This window comes from Toxoplasma gondii, chromosome IX (genome assembly GCF_000006565.2).
Source record: "Toxoplasma gondii ME49 chromosome IX, whole genome shotgun sequence".
Taxonomy (NCBI): domain Eukaryota; phylum Apicomplexa; class Conoidasida; order Eucoccidiorida; family Sarcocystidae; genus Toxoplasma; species Toxoplasma gondii.
The window spans coordinates 1184593-1206273 of record NC_031477.1 but is presented as its reverse complement, the minus strand read 5'-3'; the positions used below and the strand labels follow the sequence as shown (position 1 = coordinate 1206273).

Sequence of the window (21681 nt, the reverse complement as noted above, 5' to 3'; positions counted from 1 at the left end):
AAGGTGTGCCCGAGGGGATGCTAACTACGCAATGAGCTAAATAGATACAAGGGCCTTGATAAGCATTACGAGATTTATATAATGACAAAAAGAATCGTCGTTCTAGATCGGGTGGTACAGAATATCAAACCTGATTCTGACTGAGATAAATAATAAAGGATTGAACTTGCTTCCAGAAAACAAAGACATTCAAAATCTGATCCAGTAGTCCAACTTGTAGTTGCGGTTGGACGCCGATCAAACATGAGAACTCTATGTTTCCCTTGAAACCCATTTGAGAGGCGAGGCTTGATAGTACTACTGTAAGGACACGATACACAGTCCAAGCAGTAGCGGAAAACCTGCATTACCCAGGACCACACCTTTTGTACCTCCTAGAGTAAACAGAATAGCAAAGCCAAGGGCACCAGCCCATAGATCTACTGGCCGATGCAGCACAGCGCCATCTAAGATACAACGTGTGACGTGAGTCCAGTTGCCACCACCGGACTCCCCCCGCGTCGTGCCATGACAGAGTGTTGAATAGGACATGTTACAGAAACGCATGTGCAATCTACTGCTGACGAGTCTGAATCTTCGCCGGCGCTTCCAGTGGTCTCTAGGAACCGTCTCACGCACACAAACGACGCATGACTCACAGAGAAGCTGAGAGTGTTGTTTACCATATGCTCGGCTACCATGACTGGTGGAAGACGCAGGGGTATTTCTGTGTGCTGAATGGTGCACTTATTATCCTTGGATTCGATGGGAACTGGACTGTGCCAGCCTCGTCTGAACAAAGCAGGAAGGTTTGATACATGCATAGGCGCCGCACTTTATATTGTGTGAGTAGGTTACGGCATTCGACTCGACTCTGGGTACAGGACATATCACGTCCTGTCAATCCCGAAGACAAAGGTGACTGTGATCGTTGGCTACACAAACGAAGCCGTGTGACTGTCCCACCGCAGATGCTAACAGTTTCTACTTCCCTGTGGCAACGTCTGTTCATTGTGAACGCAGCGAGCAGGGATTATTCGTTTCTCAGAACACTTCACGTGCTTCATAAGGTTGGCACACCAGCGATACATCGTCCTGTCACTCAACGGTTGCTGCCCTTTTCTGCCATGGATAAATGTTTCAGATCGTATCTAGTGTATGAGTAAGGCTAACTGGAGCTATGGCGCCACGGCCAGCAGATTGTTTCACCATGGTGTTCGAGTGGGGGATTTCGAACGCGTACAGTGGATTCTAGTACCAATCCCACGCACGGATATAGGATGCGAGTCGCAGAGAAACTGAGTATGTTTGACGTTTCGACTCTTTTTTCCGGCGGAGAACTCCGACCAACTTCTGTGTGGCGCACATTGACTCTAACCACGAGAATATTTCCGTAGAGGCGAACTCGGGTTTCAACAGCAGAGATTGACCTGGATTCACCCATTGCGATGTAAGCATTTGCCATGACGCTACCTGTGCAGCCCCATTCGCCCGTGATAATTTCCACGGTACTGGCTACAGCAAGACGAACGCGTGTTGTCGCCATAGTCGCACAGGCGGAGCACCGAATTACGTCTGCAGATGTCCGCCTACCACCTCAAGGAACATTAAAGGATTGCGGCGCGAGTTGGCGGAAGTTCTCTACATCTGATAGGTTGGATACAGCTTCAGCAAACTCTTCGTAATAGCATAGTTTAAAAATTGTTGATTTGTTCATAACCTGATTCACCATATTGCAACCGGCAGTGGCAAAAAACTCGACACGGGTAACCCAACCAAAATTCTCCCATTACCAACGGCGACCTGACCCGCGCAAGCCCCGCCGTAGTTCTGTTGCGTCTCCTTTTCAGACGACGAGCATTGACAAAAAAGTGTGTGCAAAGAAAAACTGCAGACAAACACCTCGTCAAGGTTCCCCTCACGGTACGATGACACAACCTTGACCGAAAAGCGAAATTGGACCAGAAGTCTAGCTGACCCGAAGAAGCGTTTCGCCTCGTCGAATGTACCGCTTCCTTCTCTTTGCTTTATAGGACCGGAGTCGTTTGTTTGTTTGCCAGGACCGATGCGCGAAACCACGTCTACTTCCTTGAGCAGCAAATCCACCCAGACTGTGGGTGATGGGATTTCCGAAAGAACCAAGTGCGCTCCCAGGGGACGCCGATTTACTGGCCAACCCAGACAATTCTCTGTACAGAACTGACCTCGTCTGATTTGAGCAACAAGTGAGACGACCCCGTATATCCCCTTTCTTTGGAAACCGAAATACATTCACACTGTCTCTATCAGCTGGAGTGGCCACCCTTGGCCCGCAGAGGGCTTGGTAAGGACTACACAGTGCAGGCAGCTGAGTGGAGCTAGGAATGCTTTGTAGGCACATCGCGCTTTGAGGAGCGTGAGCGAGTGAACCCGGTGAACAGGTAAAAAATAAAAGAAACGGCGGAGCGACAAACCCTATCGAGTCCTTAGAGTCGATTCCGCGCGTGTCAAGTGGAGAATCAGCTTCCCATATGCCTGGCTGTGGCAAGGACCGCGCTCTAGGAAAGGCAGGCTTCCTTCTTGTCAGTGCCTCCGTCTCTGACTCGGAGTTCCGTCCAACGATCCGAGTAGCCTCAGCTCCGGTCACCCATCCCACTGGGAGTACCCGCCCGGGTCTCTGTCCTCCCGTTTCTCTGTAGCATGCTCGATAGAAGTGATAGGAGTAATCGGGTGCCCTTCGTCTATGGATAGGCGGAGTGCACAACACTCCGCGAGTGAGCGGCAGAGCTCCGGGGCCGGAGAACCCGGACGTCGTAGAAAGGAGATTAATCTCTCCGAGAACAAGACATGATGGTAACCGTCTCATTGGTAGCTCGAGAAGAGCGCCGATTTCAGAGAAATTTGTGGACTGGAACGCCCCTGTGGGCGGAGGCTCCACCTGAGAGGGTCGGCCTCTCTTGGAGACCGAGGAGAGACTGCAAAATTGAAAACCGGGCTTTCAAAAAAAAATAGGGGCCCGGGAGGACCGCCTCGGGAGAGGGAATCGCTGATTACACGAAATGACACGTGGAACGCGTTCCACGAAGAAAGCAGTGGAGCGGAGAATTCAACATGAGGTCAACGCGTTGTGTAATGTAAGTCAAGAAAATTGGAAAGAAGAACAATTTAGACCGGTAGCCACTGAGCCGTTTGCACCCCCGCTAGAAACACTTCGCATGCACCCCCTGGGAAGTCAGCGAATTCACAGTCGTTTTCCTTCGACAGGCGGTCTACATGGCCTTGACAACGTCTGCATGTTTTCTATCAAAATTCCCAGTAGAACCATTCAGTCTAGAATCAGTGCAAATACTGCGGGGAGGTAGGCCATGGATAATATGTAACATGCGCGTTAAGACCGCGGCGACTTTTCACACACTTGCCGTTGACTCGACTGAAGCACTCAAATTCGTGATTCTGCCTGATTTTCAGCGAGATGACGTACGTCCCCGACCTGTGGTACACGACGACGTCGAACCACGTTGTCAATAACCATCTGAACGTTGACGCTGCGTGTCCGAGCACCGAAGAAGTATCGACCCCCTTCAGGCAATCAAATCGATACTTCAAACGAGATCACGCTTCGAAGACGAAACAGCTAAACATCTAAGACATCCAGTGCCGCAGACATAAACAACTTTTGAACCACCGTAGTGGTTTGGGGACAAATTTCCTTCTCGCCAAAGTCGAGGTGTGACACGACTCGCACCAACAAAGGAAGTGCAATTTCAGATCTCTAACGGAGCCGGTGTTCGTGAGTCTCCGCCACTTTGTCTCTCACGATAATGGCAGCAGCCGCGTTTTTGCTGCTGAGCAGCCGAATTAGATAATGTTGTTTTTCCCCAGCTGCAAACCTGGTCCGTGACCCGTGCATGTCGAGGCCGGCGGCTGACGTGTAGTCTGAAGTCGGCGCGCAATTGGTGTGTCGAGGTAGCGCTCTCTGTGTTTGGGAAGGTGAAATTTCTGGTGTTTGATGCATGTCAGCGTGATTGGCGCCGCTTTGGAGACTGCGGCAACAGCTATGAACTGGCAGCCCCTCCTGGACAGGCGACCAGGTCGAATGTGCGTGTCGTATCTCAACGTCAGTCGATACGACGCTGCGAGCTGGACAGAAGCGTTCTCTGTTTCTATTCCCTTGTGAGTGAGGCTAGCTGCGCGTGCTCAGGTCTGATCGATTTGCGTTCCGCTGGTCACTTGACACAGGAAACGTCACCCCGTGGTTCAGACAGGCTCAGCAGGCCAAGTTTGTCAACGTGACGCGACGGAGAGAACACCGAGATTTTATGGCCAACTGGCGCCGCGTGTTTGTTCGGACTGGACACTCCTCAGGATCGGATCCCCTCTGTCGCAAAGCTTCCCTACGGATCGAAAACACACACGGACGCTCTACAACACAAAACAGTCGAAACGCAGACAGGCGTGACGATCAAGCGCAGGCCGAACCGCCGGATCGCAGGGGAGAACCTCCTCAACCAGCAGAAACTGGTTAGGCCTCGGTATGTCCTGCCGCCGAAGTGTCTTTCGAACAACTCTGTGTAAGAGCACCTTGGACGCGCCAAAAGGGGGACAACCCTGCGGCGGAGCCGGAGAAAGGCGTCCTCCGGCAGCCCCAGTCTTCACTTCCACGGGCACTGAGGATCTCTGCGTGGTGCCTGGAAAGGGGTGCCTCCCATTTTCTTTCACGCGAGACTAGACACGGAAGCCGCACGGTGGAGAGGTCCAGAAGAGCGTGGACGGACATAAAGCACGACAAAGTGCCACACATGTGGGCAGGCGGACGCGGAGGCGAATGTGTAAGAGAGGCACACGAACAGTCGGTCGGTCATCACGACGGTGGAATGGTAACATGTGACAGTTACAGCTTGGTTTTTTGACTGGCCCCAAACAGCGGCGAATCGACATGACACCCCCAAAAATTGCGCAATGACATGCACAGAGGAGAACTATCAGCTTGCCGTCCACGCGAGCTACGCGCGAAAAAGCCCTTTATTGAGCACTTGTGAGGAAATGGTCCTCAAGAAGCTCTCGGTCCAGTGGTTCCTCGCTAGGGATTTGCGGATTGGCTGCCCCATCCCTGGTGTGAGAACGAAAATGCACTCCGTCACCAAGTTCCAGAGACCGGCTTGACCTGGCACGAGAGCCAGCCAGTCGTCCACGCTTCACACGTAGGGAGCGCCAGAACTCCAAGGCGCGACTGTGGGACGGTTAAGAAGTAAATGGCTGTGTTCGTGTGCCGGACCTGCAGTGCTTTCTGGAGTGTGACTGTTCCAGAGAAAGTGAGAGCTGCCTCACTGACGAGGATACAGCGCACGGCCATTCGGTGAACGGCCCCTGAACTCTTTACAGTGAAAATTCTCAGGGCGGGAGGAAGGACGCGGCTAGCAGAGAACAAGCATGACAACATTTTAGCCATCGTTTTTTGAAATGCGAAGCAACAGGAAGGTTCCTCGCCCGAGCATGAGAAGGGAAAATTAAAATGAGGGATGCTGCTCAGAGGTCTCGACACGCGAGGCACAACCTTCGTGCGAACGGGCGCAGAAAAGTACGATCGTATCAAGATACAAAAATGTTAGATACCACCGCAACTCCTAAATGAGTGCTGTCACCAAATCAACGCTACAGCCTAAAACATCAACATGCACTATCAAACAGTGGCGCATAGCGTCGACTTCGCCTCTCCTCTCCCTGGCAGCCGCTCTGAGTGCGTCCACCTAAAACATCCCGCAAACGATGAGGCCTCGGATCACAGCCACTCGAACGGCGCATATTCTGTCTTCGGCTCGTGGAACTTCGAGATGGACGAACGGTTCGTCCAACGTTTCCCAAACAGACGCCTTCCAGCGACGAAAAGAAAGTTGTGGTGCCCGATGGCTGCGGCTATGACTTCGCCCCGCGTAGCGCCGCCTCCACCGCAGACGAGATCGACTGCCGTCTTCCACTGAAAGCCGCAAGCCCGACGGCCGTGCATGCGCAGCTTTGGAGACTTCTGTGGCGAGACACCGGTGTCCCCTCCAGCTTAGACGGAAGCACGAACTACCGCGGTGGATTCTCGCGTGGACGAAAAAGAAAAAGCAAGAACGTTACCTCTTGCGTGACCTGGCTCTCTGTAGAGCAATGCCCCGGTCCTCCCTACGGTGAATTTTGCAAGGCGTCAAGAGTCCCTGCATTCTTTCTCCAGCTCCTGACGCCGCTACCTGCGCACCGCACATGATTTCCGTAGCCCTGTGTGAGGCTCGCCGCTGCTTGTTAGCTGTTTTCCTGGCGCCTCCATGTTTTTCCCTCACTCACTGAAGACAGGCAACGCGCTGTTCGTCGGCGAGTCCGCGCCGACTTCATGGTCGCAAGCGAAATCAAGAATGCCTCCCTTCGCGAGAAAGTAACTGCCTCCACGTCTGAGGCCCAGAGGCAACATTCCCTCCCCGTCTTCTTCGGCTTTCTCCCCAGAAAGCGGTGAACTGCAGGCGAAGATACCTGGGCTGTTCGGCGGCTGCGGCCTCACCACCTCGGAACGCCAGGCCGCCTCCACTCGCAGGCTGTCTTCACCTCCCGACACCGCCCAGTACGCGCACCGACCGCTCCCCGAGATTTCTCTCTCCTGACGCGCTTTGATGCATCCCTTCCCGTCCATTCCCTCATCACCGGCAGTGGCTTTTGACGCAGTCGACCGAGAACGAGGGTGCCCGAAAGACCGCACGCGCGGCGGCGCTCCGCCTCGCTGCGATCCCTCCACATGGCGGTGCTCCCGGAGGCCGCGAGACCAGTGCCCACCTTCTGAACAACCTCCCTCGATGGCTTTCGACGGCGGCGCCTTGGCCTCTCCATCGTCGACCACCGCCTCCACCTCGGAAGACGACTGAGACACAGTTAGCATGTCTGCCTCGCCGCGTCGAATGCGCACAAAACGCATGCGGCGGTCATGGGAGGAGCCGCCGTAGCTCCTGCGGGGTGCGTCGGCGTCGTCTTGCAGGCCGTCCCCGCCTGTCGGCTTGAAAAATAAGTTGTCGTCCTCAACCTCCAGCGAGACGCCTTCGCCGTTCTCGCTCACGGCACTCGCGCCGCCTGGTGTACATACACCTGTCGGCGGAGTCACCGTTTCCGCGACACTGGTCGTGGTGCTGCCGCGGTCCGTGGCGGAACACCGGGTGCTTTCGCTGATGACTCGGTTCAGTTCTCGGTTGTTTTTGCCTTCGTCAGTCTTGTCCGCGTCGACGGCTTCGTGGAGGTCCTGACGCACGCGCTCAGACATCGACGAGTTCGGCAGCAAAAGGAACGACAGCGGGATGGCGAGAAGCGGGAGCGCGAACTGCGTGATCAGCGTCAGGTTCCCGAGGTTCGTGAAGTCGCAGCCGCCGGGACTGTTTTCGCCGGTCTCGATGCCCGCGAGCTCGGTGGCGAAGACGCCAAACTGCTTGGAGAAGTTCCAGCCCAGATGCGACATGCCGTCCATCACGGCGTAGGCCGTGCTCTCCAGGCCACTGGGGCAGAGCCGCGAAGTGAGGATGTACCCCGGCATGTGGTTCAGAGTGTTGACCAGGTTGAGGATGATGGCGTCACCAAAGAGGTACATGAACTTGTCGGGAATGCCAATGTACACGTTCAGTCGCAGCACCATGATGTAGTCGAAGAGCGAGGCGACCGCGCGGACCGCAATCGACAGCCAGAAAACGTGCCTGAAGGTCCAGTCCGAGAGGAAGGAGTGGAAGACCCAGATGCCCGCCCAGTTCGCCAGCGTACTCACAACGGAGATGTACGTCGCGTAGTAAGTGTAGTCAAAGTGTGGGCCGTCCGGGAGACACTTCGGACTCGCCGTGTAGAAGTAGTCGAGCGCGCCCGAGACAGAGACGTTGAACAGCCCCCAGAAGAAGAGATACATGTTGCATTTTGCGAGTTTCGGCGGCAAACACAGCAGACAGAGCACGATGAGGACGACGGAGACGAGGGAGCAGTAGGGAATCATGACGACGCTGGAACCTGGAAACGCCATGGTGATGGCAACCACACCTGTGGCCGCCACACCGATCGCGAGTGCCATGAGAAAAAACCGTTTGTGACCCAGCAGCTTGTTTGTGAGGACGCGGAACTTGACTTTCTCCTCGGGCAAGAAGCCAAAAACAATGGGGATCACCGACTGCGCCGCTATTGGCAGCGCCAGGTAGTACAGCGGCTGCGTCCCCACTGCGTCCGAGATCGGTCCCACGATCGACGTTCCGACCAAATTTCCGACCATCCAACACATGAAGACGAAGGTCACGATGTCGGCCTTCATCTCCGGATTCTTCTCCATCATCTCGCTGTACTTGCCCGAGCACATGAGCACCAGCGTACTCATCTGTGTGCAGATCAGGAACATGGCCAGGCCGACGATCCAGACGTTCTCCGCAACCAAGTGCGCGGGGCAGCAGGCCAACAACGCCACACCGCATACTCCGACGATGTTGGCGACCAGCATGTAGTACCGCTTGTGATATCCGCCAAGGGGAATGGAATCGCTGACGGTGCCGACTACACCCATCATTCCCCAGATCACGGTCCCCAGGGCGTCTATCCCCTGATACGTCGCCGCGTCTTGGCCGATGCTCTTCAAGTACGGCAAGAGCGAACGGTGCGTGAGACCGTACAGAATGCCTCGGACTCCGCCGAAAACGGAGAGAAGCAGCAAGAAAAACGGACTGCCCACGTGACGCCGGACGCGCGCCGCAAACCGAAACAAATTCATAGGGTTGATGTACTCGACGCGGTCGAAGCAAGTCTCCTGACAAGTCTTTTTCCGCCGCTGCTCGTCGACGCACTCCTCCTCGTTGTCGATCTCCAGCGGCGGCACCAGGATCAGCGTCTCCCCCGCCGACGCGACTACGCCGCCACACGAAGCACAGACGTTCGGTCGACTCGACGTCGACTCCGCGGAACTCTCTCCCACAGTCTCCGCTCCCGCCGCGACTCCATGCAGGCTGTCGCCCTCTTCCACGTCGGCAGTGCTGACCGACGGCAGCGCTTGGCCCGCCGACTTCTTCCCCTGAAACATTGATCCCAGACACGACCGCAGAAGGCCGGGATGCTTCTCTGACTCTCCCTTGCTCTCTGCGCTCAACATGGAGTTGCCTGACGCTTCCTGACAGCTCTCCGAAGACGCCTGCGAGCAGGTACAGTACCGCATGCGTAGGCGCGCCTCGGAGCCGCCTCGACAGCTCGCGCTTCTGCCTCGACCGAAGCAGGTGGCTGCCAGGGCCGCCACCGGATTCGCCGACAAGCAGCAGGAGAGAGACATGGTGAGAGAACGGAGGGACAAAGGGGGAGCTGCAGAAAAGCCTCTGAAGAACTCCCCAAAGCAATGGGTGATGAATAACTTGACGCTCAGACAGACCTGAAAAAAAGGCGAGAGCACCTGCGTGGCGCCTCCGGAAAAAGAACTGCTCTTGCGCTGTAAAGAAACTTCCCTCTAGAAACGCAAATAATACGAGCCTCAGCGACGGTCTCTCGACAAAAAGACGCGGCGATTCACTTCCGCTGAAACTCGAAATCTGCTGCGTTGCGCAAGCGCTGGTCCGGGGAAGAACGGAGGGGGCGCGCGCAGGCCACTGGCGGCGGCTGCGTCAGACTGTTTTCTGCGAAGGAGCAGCGATATATAGGTAGCCACCCAAGAACAAAAAGCGCTCAGGCTTGGATTGAAAGGAATCCCACAAAAGAAACGAGCAGCCTTTTTCAGAGGCAAGAACAGCGTCGCCAACGGCTTGCGTCTGGACTCAAGTGATTCGCCATCGTGACCTGTGTTGCTGGAGAGGACGACGGAGCAATCGCCTCGCACCACTCGAAGATGGCTGCTTAGAGGTGACTCTGAACGCCAAAAATATCGCGAAAAATACGTTCCCTGTGAAGGCAACACGCTGCAAAAGGCGCCGAACGGAAGTCGCCCGAGAGCAGGCGCACAGCAGGGAGTGTGAGGAAGGCGCAAAATGCCGAAAAATGCAAAGCGAAGCGCGGCGGGGAGGGCGTAGAACTGTAACAAGAATCCGCGAGAGACAAATATGCGTTTCCCTATATACAAGCGCGCTGGCTGATTTCTGCGCGATGCAGAGTGTGGGCCAGACAGGAGACCAACAGGCGATAAGACGTTTAACTGCTTCTAAAAAAATGCAAGGGCCACCGGCCAGAACCACGAAGGGCGCTTGACCATCCTTAGAGGCAGGTCTCTGAAGCTCCACGAGCGTCAAGAGCACACACGGGGTATCAGAGGGTGGTACGCGACGAACGCGGGGAAAAGCCAAACAATATTGTACAGGCAGACAACGCCGAGATAATTCAGGCAACGCCACTATACAAAAGACTGGAGGGAAGGAAAGAGCGAAAAGCAACACTCGACGCACCGCCAAGTCAGGCCCTCTGCGAGGCTGCGCGGTCGTGGGGCGGGGGAAGTCGTAAACTCGAGGAAGTCGCCACGGACATTCGCCAGGCGAACGCGAGAAAAGCGAAGACACCGCGCCGAGCCGATGTGGACGACAAAAGAAGCTGGGCCAGGGTAAAAAGAGCTCAAAAGACGCGACCCTGTAGTAGGACCATTCTGCTGGCCGTGGGAGAGAGGGAAGGGCGCGGCCGGGCGCCGTTCTCCATGATGCTGGGGGTTCAGACCTTTCCTTGTCGGAGGAAACGCGGAAAAGGCAAACAGGAACTCTCCCCACCTGCCTCGATTTCACAGCCGAGTTCCCACGCGTCGACGGCAAACGCAAACGCAGAAAGGCACCTCAACTGCGGACGCAAGAACTCTTCTTTCTGGACATCCACCGCTGCCACCCGGCGGAGGAATCAACGAACTCAACAGGTTGTGCAAAAGTCTCAGATTGGAGAAGAAGCTAGCGACGGTTCGTCGCTGCCCCTTCTGACAGAGCAAAAAGAAAAAGGATAAAAGGGACACCGGCGCCGGATTCGCGTTTCCATGCCCACGTGTGAGAATCACCCTTTCCAAACGAAACACGCGAGAAATCTCGAGATGGTCGGTTTTCCCCCCCACTCACAGCGACCGAAGTTCCCCCACGCAAGCAACTCGCGTCGACGCGCTGCGCTATCCAGTTCTCTCTCGGATTCGATACGTCCGTCTCCGAGGCAAACCGAAACTCGAGGACTCTGCCCTGCTAGGGAGTTTGACGCCTCGTCCACGCGCGCGAAACGCCTCCCGAAACGCCGCTTCTCCTCTGCCGAAAACGCCGATTTCCCTCTCCACCGACAAGGCCGACCCGGCGCAATATGGGTCCGCGAACTTCTCGCGCTTTTCACACTGCACGGTGAGCAAACTGAGGCATTTCTGTCGTCCTTAGGCACTGAAAAGCAACGCTCAGAGACCGTTCTGCGTCTCATTTTGGACGCAGAAAAGATCGCAGGCCTCCCCACACGAAGGCGAGGTCGAAAACGCGTTGTGCCAAGCTCAGACAAAAGCGACACACCGAGGACAGGGGACCTGCGGACAGATTTGGGGTGGCGGGTCTCCTTCCCAGGTGCCCTTCTTCGGGGTCTTTCCCCTCGCGACTTTCTCGGGGATTCCCGTTTTCCTGATTCAATCAGGCCGCTGAACAAAGATGAAGAAATGTGTGGACTCTCTAACAAAACGCTTACGAACAGACGGCTCCTTTTGTCAAGGCTTTGATGAAAGTGTCTAGGGTAGAACAAAGAACTTCAAACAAACGCAAGATGCACGGTGAAGCATCGAGCAGGGGAGTGGGGGGTTGCCGAGGGGCTGCTGTGGCGGGGAAAACGAAGAAGCGGTCGAAGAATCGAGGGAACGAGAAACAAAAGAAGAAACTCACGGGGAGAGTCCATGGACAGTGTCGACCACAAAGTTGCTAGGGTCGCAGATCAACCTTTCATTTCTTGGCTCTGCGCCGCTTTTGTGTCACACAGAGACACTCGTGAAACTGTGAGGCACACTTAACTGCAAAACTCGCGGGGAATAAGGACGGAGCGATGCCTTCTCGGGGCTGTTTCACAACCTGGACGAACAACGAAACTTAACAAACAACCGCCGACTCGGGTGCCACAAGCAAACACTCGACAGCGCCTCTTGCATTTGACTCCTGAAACTGCCGGAAACGCTGTCTGCTAGCTCCGAAGAGAGCTCCGGCAACCACAGACCGGGTCCCGAGCTCGGCAAGCCCCCGCGCTGAATCTGGCGAGCGCGAACAAAAGTATTCAAGCCGGCGTTTGTAGAAACTGAGAAACACACATGAGATGCAGAGAGAGTTTAGTGCACCCGCTCGTGTCTTTCGTGCACACGGGACAGCAGCATGAACTTCTTTGCGACGGGTCTAGGTGACCTCAAGCGTCTGACAAAGCGTCGTGGCTTCCAGGCTCGGCAGACTCTTTCGAAAGCGAAAGAAGGCTGCAGTCTGGTGGAGAGAAACGCCTTACTCTACGTCTTTACTGGTACACCGGTCAAAACAGAGGTCGAGGTGCTTTGACTGCTCTTTCAGTTCCCGTCACTCCTTTCGGTCGAAACTGTGTGGAACGCCGCAGCTGACCTTCTCTTGCCGCGGTGGACAATCTGTCTCATGCTTACGAACAAAGTCGCCTACAGACGACGTACTCATTTCAGAGACTCCGAGAGCGACAAAGACGCCGGCGCCCACCCCTCACGTCTCGAACGACACTGGCCGGCACACCCTCTTATAAGTTTCACCGAGGCGAGAAAAACACTCCAGGGGAACTGAGTTCGTTAAACAGGTGATGAAAACGCCATAAACACCGCGTTCTACACAAACTCAGCCACCAGAATGGGTCGGCTTGACTCTGGGTCGCACCCCCCCCCCCCCCGCATCTTCCGACGCAGAGCTTGCCTTCCTCCCGCCTTCTCAGAACGAACGGAGTGCGGTTCTAGTGCAGGGCTCAAGAAGTGAATTTTCCGCTTCCTTTGACAAGTTTTTGATGAGGGTGTCAAACAAATCCAAGTTCTTTGCACACACCCTCTGTTCCGTGCTCGCGTATCCTATTCCTATACGTTCTAAGATCTCGAAGACGTAATACCTATGTCGATAACCGTAGATACGCCTCCCCCCCCGTCTACAGTTTACACACACAATAACTATACATATATATACATATACATATATACATATATATATATATATATATATGAAACTGTAGGTCTTCTTTTCGCAATGTGCACGAGGAGAGAGCGAGCTAGTTCGAGAGCGCGACACAGCTTTTGAAAGACGCTTTGTCTAGAGCTGGTTTGCTTTTTTTTTGGGATGGAGAAAGCTTCAGTGTTGGTCGCCGTCTGGGTCGCTGGCCTGCATTCGCGTCTCTTCTGGTGGCCGGTGTGTCGCACCTTCTACTGGCCCGCGGCCCTGTGATTGTTTGAATCTTCCCCTCTGCATGCACCGCGCGGCGAGAAGGATTTTACTCTTCCTTTCTTGGCTCTTGGCTTCCTCGATTCTCGTCTGTCGGACTTCCAGCGGATTCGTCCTGCTCTGCGCTCAGCAGTTTCTGGTACATGCGTTGCCAAAACTCTTGACGCTGCGAGTGCGGCGGCTGCAGCGGGAAGAGCTTTGCCTGAAGGTAAGGTTCCGGCGACACACAGCAGAACTAAAGATTTAATTCTTTTGTTTCGCGCTCACGCAGAACAAGACGGCAGAACCTGCTGCCCTTCGGCACTGAACGCAGTTTCCAGAGAGACGAGTCGCCCCCCGCCCATCCGAGAAGACTCCTCCGAGAACGCAGAGATCAAAGAGCGCCTCCATTCTCAGGCTCTCGTCTGTGTAGGATAGGAACAAGACACACGACCGCGACGAGTCGTTTGTCCTTGGTAGGCCTACGACCACAGAAAAACTGAAAAACGGTGAAGCGGGTGCATGTGCGCCTTCCCTCGTCCTTCGAGTTCCAGCAGAGATGCTTTAGAGGCTTCTCCTCATGCCGCCTCCTGGCGACCTCCACCTGTCTCTTCACCCATCTGTGGTTCTCTGCCTGTTATCTCCGTACGCTGGCTTGCCTTCTTCCTTGGCTCACGTCTGGCCGCATCGTCTCTACCGGGAAGGCGCATGTCTCTCCAAACACCGTTCTTCTCTCTCCACCCGCCAACGTTGCCTCTCGCCACAAAATACATCTGTCTCTCTGTGGTTCCTCGCCCACAAACTTCTGGTTAGAGAGGCGCAAGCGGCAGTCACGCGGCGCATCTACATTTTCCCCATGCGTTGCATTTCCGAGTCTTCTGAAGGAAAACTGCGCTTCTTCTTCGCTTACTTGCTTCACACCTAAAATACTAAACAGGTCGGGTGCATGAGGTCCTCCCTGAAGACGAGCACAGAGCCCACACAAGGAGAGATGTTCTTTAGGAAAGAGAATCTAGGAAGAGAGGGCATCTGAAAGAAACCGCAAGTTCGGAGACAACTGGAACGAAGGAGGGAAGGAAGGGAAGGAAGAGGAGCGACAGAGGGAGAGCGCGCAAGGAAAAGCGAAGAACGATGAAACAGACCGGAGACACCGCGCAAGAGGGAAGAGGCCCCCACACCTGCGTAGGCGAGACAGAACTTTGAAAGAAGAGAATTAGCGTCGAAGAAAAAAAAACCTAGAGATGGCACAGAAGGTCGCCTGCGGCCCAGGTGAGGCGCACATCACAAAAAAAGATTTCTGCTTTTCCTCTTGTGTGTGTGTGACGAAGACACAATGCCGTCGATCGGACTTCGAGACCTGCGTCCACACGCGTTTTCGTTTTTCTTTCGCTTTTTTTCGACATAAAAAACCGGTAAAACATACGTGCACAAGCAAGGCTAAACTTCCGCTCAGGCACCATCAAGTCAATTGACATCGCCTCCTCGCCTCTCTCCAGAGAGCTGCCCAGTGCTGCTTGGATCCTTTGCGCAGAATGCATTCTTCGTGATGCTAAGCAATTACAGGAATCGTTGACGAAGCTGTGAGCCTACGCGCGGCCCATGCCGCCAAAAGGCCATCAACCACGCGGACCAACAGGAATAGTGACGCAAGTGCATGCACCCCCGCACATCTAATTGCATGCAAATTCTTATACATACTTAATCCTCTCGTAGATAGTAAATTGCCGATATACATATGCATGCATATGCATTTATGAATTTGTCTGCATATGGACAGCTCCATCAAAGACAGATACAAAGACGTAAATAGGAGGAATACGCCTATACTTCTATATAGGAAGCTATGGCCATAGCTGCACATTCAAAAACAAGTATATACTTACATATATAAATACATGCAAATCTATATACGCCCATCCATGCACATCCATCGACATCTATATATATATATATATATATATATATATGTATATATTTATATATAGACAGGCATATGCATATAAATGCAAATTTACACGAACGCGTACAAGTGCTGTACACAGCTGTGGGGCATTCAGACCGTGAAAGAGAAGGAGGGAGGACGAGAGTAAAATTGAAGAAGAGAACGTACAGCAGGAGTGTTTGCAGCAAAGTGCGAGAAAACGCGTTGTGTGGGGATTTTTCCAGCTCCCAGTCTCCGCGTAAAACTCTCTACTTTGAGGCGATCAAAGCGCGAGCGAATTGCGTCCACTGTCCGACTGCGGTAGTCGGTTCGCTCTGCCCACATCGCCCTGACAGAGAATGAAAAACGCAAACGCGCAGATGCGAAGGAAACGGGAGAATGTGAGCCATCGAAGCGGCCGCAGCAGAACCAGAAAGCAAACACACACGAGAGCAGCGAGAAGGAAAGAGCGAAGAGAAGGGATGCAGAAAAGAGGAGAGAAGGAAACGGCGAAGGAGAAATAAGAAAAAGAGAAGAAAGAGGAAGAGAGAGAAGGGAAAAGAGAAAGAACGAGAAGGAAATAAGAGGAAGAGTAAAAAAAGGAAGGAAACAGGCAACATATACAGAAACTAGACTTACGTGATTTTCGCACTCAGAGCACGACGACGTTCCTCTGTGTACGGGCGGCGCGTTGTTCGCATGCGGTGACGAAACGCTTCATCTCTCCACTACAAAAGGAAGAAGAAAGACAGGGCATCCGCACACGAATGCATGCGAACCGACCCCCGCTCCCCATGACGTCTAAAAACATATCAATCCAGCGAGCGAATGCAAACAGTTACGAGAGCTATCTGTCTATCTGTTTGTGTCTATTTCGATCTATGTCGATCTGTCAATATCTGTCCATATCCATCTATCAATCCATCGACCTATTCACCACGTATTTATACGTATCTACATCAATTTGTTCAGATGTTTCTACCTTCTGCGTATATCTATCCACTCGTCTACGCATGCCTATGTGTCGTCCTACATGTATCTGTATCTCTATCCTATCTGTCTAGCTATGTATGTCTAGGCATATGAACCTTTCCATCTATATCTATCTATCTGCCTATGTACAACTATCTACAAATGTACCTCCATCATCCATTTGTACCTTTTAGTCGTTTTCAGAAATAAGAATGCTCCGTTTCGATGTTTTGGAGAGCGTGTGTATCGAGCCTACATGTGTGGGTTATATCTGGCAAGCATTAGCGCGGCGCGATACAAAGAAATTCGTTTCTGCATGAATGTATCAAGAATCAATTCATCTGCCTCTCTCTGGCTCGCAACGCATACACATGGAAAGCCTAGGAGACAAAGTTACGTATACTCATGTATATATATATATATATATACAACTATATGCGACCAAGAATCGTCTTCGAGTGTCTGTGACTCACCAGACGCTTAAGAGTCTCCGAGATTTTTTTTCGTTTCTCTCCGGCAGCATTCACCTGAAAAACTCGAAAACTCAGAGACCAGCGTGCATCTTCTCTCCAGAAGGGACCCTCCAACCGACATCCACGCTCACAGATACCAACTTCTCATATGCACACATACACACCCCTACACATATACTTACACACATATATATATATATATATGTATATTCATTTGGAGATATATTCGTAAGTGTACATTTAGATAAATACATGTATGTACATTTGTATGGATGTAGCCATTCACATACGCTTGCAGAAGTGAGAATCGCCGATGTGCAGGCGATACAGAGACACGATTGCATGGACGCGCCCCTCCCCTCCCTCCCTCCGCTGTGGTGCATATATACACTCCCCGGCGAAGGAAGGTTCGCATTGATTGTCACATGCAGAAGAAGCTGAGCAATCCGCTGACAGTCAGTCGACTCGCACGACAAGGCGCTTCCTGGAGACACGGCAGAGATCTGCGAATCTCGCTGCAGAGGCTTTGAAGCGGCTGTGTGTCTGCGGCTTTGGAAAACTGGAAGGGTGCTTTCTGCAGTTTCTTGTGCAAAGGAGGCAAGAACGACCGAAGATTCGACGAAAACCGACCTTTGCATGACCTTCGCGCACTCGCTCTGCATATCCTGGGTCTTCTCGCCATTTCCGCCGAACGCTCTCAGCGATCGCGGCGCGCGTCGCTTCGGACTGGGTTCGCTGTACGTACAGTGGAGACTCGAGGAAAAAGAAAAGTGAAAAAGTTGCCTTCGCAGACTCTGCCTTTTCGCGGGTCTTAGGTGCCCAGACTGCCCTAAAAAAGGCCTTTTGCTGCCCCCAGTTCCCTCGGATGCCCCGTCACACTTTCTAGTGTACATACACCGCTCGACCAACATTCAGATGCATCTATCTATATCTATCTATCTGTATATATATATATATATATGTGTGTGTGGGTATTTGTACCAAAGTAGACGTGTAGCATTCTGGTTCCACCTGTAGACTCGGCGTCATTGTGTCTCCAGGTGATCTGAAAACCTCTGAACATATCTTTCGTGTAGCAGAAGAGTGAATTTCGAGAGAGGGGAATCGCAGCGAGTGAGGAGTTCGACCGCGTTTTACCTCTCTGCCGAGTTGAAGAAGCTTGAGTCGAGCCTCAGGGTCCCGCCACCGAGCACGGAGGCGCTCAGAGAGTTTCAGTCTCGCTGCAGAAGAGAGAGGCGCCTGTGGCAATCCACGGAACACACAACGCTGCCAGTTGCTCTCTTGATCCATCGTAGCCTGCCCGTAGACGGCGCTTATCCCCCTCAGTCCTCGACTCGGTTGCCTCTCTCTTCAAAGTCTGTGATCTTTCCTCTCCTCCAGCTATCCCTCTCGTGGAGCATCTCTCGTTTCCCTGTTCTGTTCTTCTTGCGGGAGGTCAAAAACAGGAGAGAGACCTGCTTCCGCCCATCGCCTCACCCGTTTAGCTGCAGATGGCGTTCGACTGATCGCCTCTCCGTCATCCGTCTTCGTCGCCGCTCTCTCGCTCTTGAGGCGCTGCATCGCCAGGCGCGTCCTACACAGAAACACCGACCGCAGGCGACAACCTATTCGTCTTATATTGGGAGAATGCCACGGGCGCACGGCGCAGAACTGCCAACCGGAGGCACTGAAGCCGCCTTCAAAGGTGACAGCCTCGCAAGAAGGAGCTCTCCTGAGTCGGTGGAGGGAGATGAGCCTTCGAATACGGCGTTTAAACACTGGATCGACGCTTGTGAGGTACGACAATCGTTCAGTTCGTCACAAATGTTTTCCTCTGTACAGAGAATGAGACTCACAGAAAGCGAACAGGACATCGAGGAAGGACCCCACAGAACGAGGAGACGCACATGTCGACGCCAACCTGTCTCCATGAATGTGTCTCCCCATACACATCTACAGGAAGGAGAAGACATCGTTGCATCTCTGTTTCGAGGAAGACTTCATCTATCTTGAGCTTCCCGGAAACGGAGAGAACAGGCGAAACCACACTGCAGTGCAGAGCTCCTCGAGAGGAAGTTGGAAGCGCGTTGCTCAGAGAGAGAAACCGGTCCGAAAGTAGGAAGGACAGAAAGGAGCAGAGAGAAGCCGAGGATCGGGACGGTGGCGAATTCCAGCTTCGAGAAATCAACATGACGTTGACCAAAAGATTCAGAAAGAGTCAGCCTTAAACCTTTTAAGTGATGATACATTTGGTTATTTGAAAGGCGAAAAAAGGATGGACACCAAGTGGATCTGTACCGCGCTGCTATCTTCAGTCGAATCTCCTCCGTCCATGGCCGTCCGTAGTTCCACGGTTTCCTTCTTTTGCGCTCTCCAGGCTCCGTTGATTCACTGGTGTCTCCTTGCAAGCGATTCTCTGTTTTCTCGCTCTTCTCCTCAGTCGTCTCGACATTCGTCCCTGCACCTTTCTGCTCTCCTCGAGATCCACACTCTTTCTCTGCCGCCTTCTCTGCCGATGTCTTTTCAGACGTTTTTTCAGCTTTGTCTCTGGACATCTTGTCAGGTTTGCCTTCGGACTTCTCTGCATAGTTTCGCCTCGCTTTTTCTCTAGACGTTTCCCCAAAGTTCTTTCCAGACTTCGATTCAGATCCATCCCTCGCCTTCTCTTGAGATTCCTCTCTCGATTTCTGTTTCGTTTGCTGTCGGCCTTTGCCTCGCGTCAGCCGCCTCCCCGGAAGCTCCTCCTCTGCCTGCCCTCCCTCTGCCGCCCGCTCCGCTGTTGGTGCGTTCTCCGGCTCCGCTGCCGATTCTTCGGATTCTTCTTCAGACGCCTCCCTCGCTTTCTGCGCTTCTCTGCCTTCACCCGCTCGAGTCCCGAAGGAGAAGAGAGAGTTGAAGAACGTCGCTTGCAATCCGCCGCTCTGTTGCTGCTCGGCTTCGCTCTTCCTCGCCAGAGAGTGCAGCGGGGATGTCCCCGGTGTATGCACAGCTCGAGCGAAGGCCTTGCCGAGACATCGAATGCGGGTGAAGCCAAAGTTTCTCTGCCCTCTCGGTCTCTTTGCATGCGCGGTCTCCTCTGTGTGAGTCTGGCTTCTCTGGAGAGACGCAGGCAGAGGCGAAGAGGTGGAGGGGGAAACGGACGAGAACTGAGGAGGGGGAGTCGGGAACGAAAGCAGAGAGAAAGGAGAGAAAGGAGAGAAAGGAGAGAAGATAGAAGAGGAAGAGAGAGAAAGAAGAGGAGAGCATGGAGAGACCAAGGTATGGGGAGAGAAGAGAAACGAACAGAAGAGAAGACTTTTGCGTCGTCCGGGCGTTGCCAGCCACCACCGGAAAGGCTGTGGAGGGGAGAAGGACTTGTGAAACGGAGAAACGAAATTCACTGGGGCGTGTGTCTCCGATGGAGACTCGACAGGCGACGCGCAGCTGCCTGAGGAGACTCGCCGGCACCTTCTTCGCAGAGAAGAAAAGGCGGGGAAGGAAGACAAGGAGACAGCTGGACCTACTCCACAACGTGGAGAGATGGAGGCTGAAAAGGCTTGCCATACATGTAAAGGAGAAGACGCCAGACAGGCTGAGGGAGGAAGAGGCGACGCGGAAAAGAGGAGAAGCAACAGAGCAAGGGTGCGAGACAGAAGAGACGAGGGAGAATGAACCGCAGAGACAGACGGAGAAGAGAAAGGAGGAGGAGACGAGAGAGAGGAAACAGACGAGACAGACGGATGAGGATAACAGTTGGTGGGCGAACGCCAGTGTGAGGATGGTGACAAAGGCCTCGACGATGAAGAGAGAGGCGCAGCAGAATGGGCAGAGCGATTGGAAGAAAAGAGAGAAGAAGATTCGGGAAATGCAGAGGGCGTTGAAGTCAAAGAAGAGGGTGAAGAAGACCGGGATGTAGACGAAGGACACAGCGAAAGAGGCGACGCTACACGAGACGGAAGCTGACGAAGATGCGAGGAAGGGTGTATGTACACCTCAGAGACGGCATCACTGCCTTCTTCCTGATAATCCTGCTTGTCGTCACACCGCCTCTGCTCGAAAAAGCTCTCTGATTCTGTCATCTGTTGTTCGAGTGAGAGAAGTTGGCGAGAGCACTTCTCCCAGGAAACCGTCTTTGCGCGTTTTTTTTTACCTCGGTCTTCGAACATCCTCTCACGCCGCTGTCGATCTTCTGTCTCTGCTCTTTCGTCCCCTTGTGTCTCCTGTTGGCGCCCTCGCCTGCCTGCACAAGCAACTCTCCATGCTGGCATTTGAGAATAGCCGCAAAGGAAACCTCCACGGAAGAGAAGCGCATAGTTTTTCTCGAGTACTTCTTTTCTCGCCTTGTCGTTTCGCTTTTACTCCGAAAAAATTCTCAAAATTCATAAAAAATGGAAAAATGAGGTAACGCAAAACAGAACCATTGCACTGTCAGCAACGTATTGGCACTGAAACAGGATCTTCGCTCTCTCTCTCTCTCGACCTCGTTGTCCGTCGTTGTTCCTCTCAAGAGGTTGCGAACAAGCAGGCTCAAGCAGCGGCGGCACTGAGGCAGAGAAAGTGAAAAACGCGTTTGCAAGAGACAAAGAGGAGAAGAGAAAGAGGACGAGAAAGACGCTTGGAGGAGAAGGAGGAACAGAGAACCTAGAAGAGAATGAGGCTCGAACAGCGACAGGCGGATTAGCAGAACCGCTCGCGGAAGAGACGAGGGAGAGGAGAAGGCACACCACAGGCTTCTGCGTAGTCGAGAGGAACAGGGAACAGAAAACAAGGACGTCCACTCAACAAGCGGTCAGATAGCATTTTTGACAACAGAGATTCGTTCATCGCAAACAAGACTGCATGCAGAGTGTGCGAGTGTCTCTGTGCACACTGTTGTCTTCAGTCTTCAGCGGGAGAAGAGAATTCTCTTGCAACAGGAGACAGAAAACCGATATTCGCGTTGCTGCTGAGAAAACCTCGCAAAGCGCTGTTCTCCTCTCTCTGCAAGGTTTGGATTAGAAAGGCCGCGAAAGATACAAGTTCTGCATGCAGGTTGTGCTGGGTGGAGCCACCA

General features: G+C 53.4%; 4 protein-coding genes across 4 annotated transcripts; 1 reads left to right on the top strand and 3 right to left on the bottom strand.

Moving 5' to 3' along the window:
• Positions 1-1569: 1569 nt before the first annotated feature.
• TGME49_266360 (hypothetical protein) lies at positions 1570-3496 on the bottom strand. Its single transcript, XM_002368684.2, has one exon. The coding sequence runs from the start codon at positions 2822-2824 to the stop codon at positions 1949-1951; it is 876 nt and encodes a 291-aa protein (XP_002368725.1). The 5' UTR covers positions 2825-3496; the 3' UTR covers positions 1570-1948.
• A 764-nt stretch (positions 3497-4260) lies between these two features.
• TGME49_266366 (BT1 family protein) lies at positions 4261-9259 on the bottom strand (the record flags this gene model as incomplete). Its single annotated transcript, XM_018781425.1, has 1 exon — positions 4261-9259. One exon carries the CDS (start codon positions 9257-9259, stop codon positions 6275-6277), a length of 2985 nt encoding a protein of 994 aa, XP_018636276.1. The 3' UTR covers positions 4261-6274.
• A 693-nt stretch (positions 9260-9952) lies between these two features.
• Positions 9953-11999, top strand: TGME49_266368 (hypothetical protein). The gene is made up of 2 exons (XM_018781426.1): positions 9953-11267; positions 11881-11999. Exons 1-2 carry the CDS (start codon positions 10922-10924, stop codon positions 11898-11900), a joined length of 366 nt encoding a protein of 121 aa, XP_018636275.1. The 5' UTR covers positions 9953-10921; the 3' UTR covers positions 11901-11999.
• Positions 12000-13138: 1139 nt separating this feature from the next.
• TGME49_266372 (hypothetical protein) lies at positions 13139-21396 on the bottom strand. The gene is made up of 9 exons (XM_018781427.1): positions 18948-21396; positions 18147-18243; positions 17808-17909; positions 17301-17405; positions 16671-16724; positions 15865-15953; positions 15415-15574; positions 14215-14262; positions 13139-13527 (listed from the first exon to the last, which is right to left on the bottom strand). The coding sequence occupies exons 1-9, from the start codon at positions 20894-20896 to the stop codon at positions 13375-13377; spliced, it is 2757 nt and encodes a 918-aa protein (XP_018636274.1). The 5' UTR covers positions 20897-21396; the 3' UTR covers positions 13139-13374.
• Positions 21397-21681: the final 285 nt, after the last annotated feature.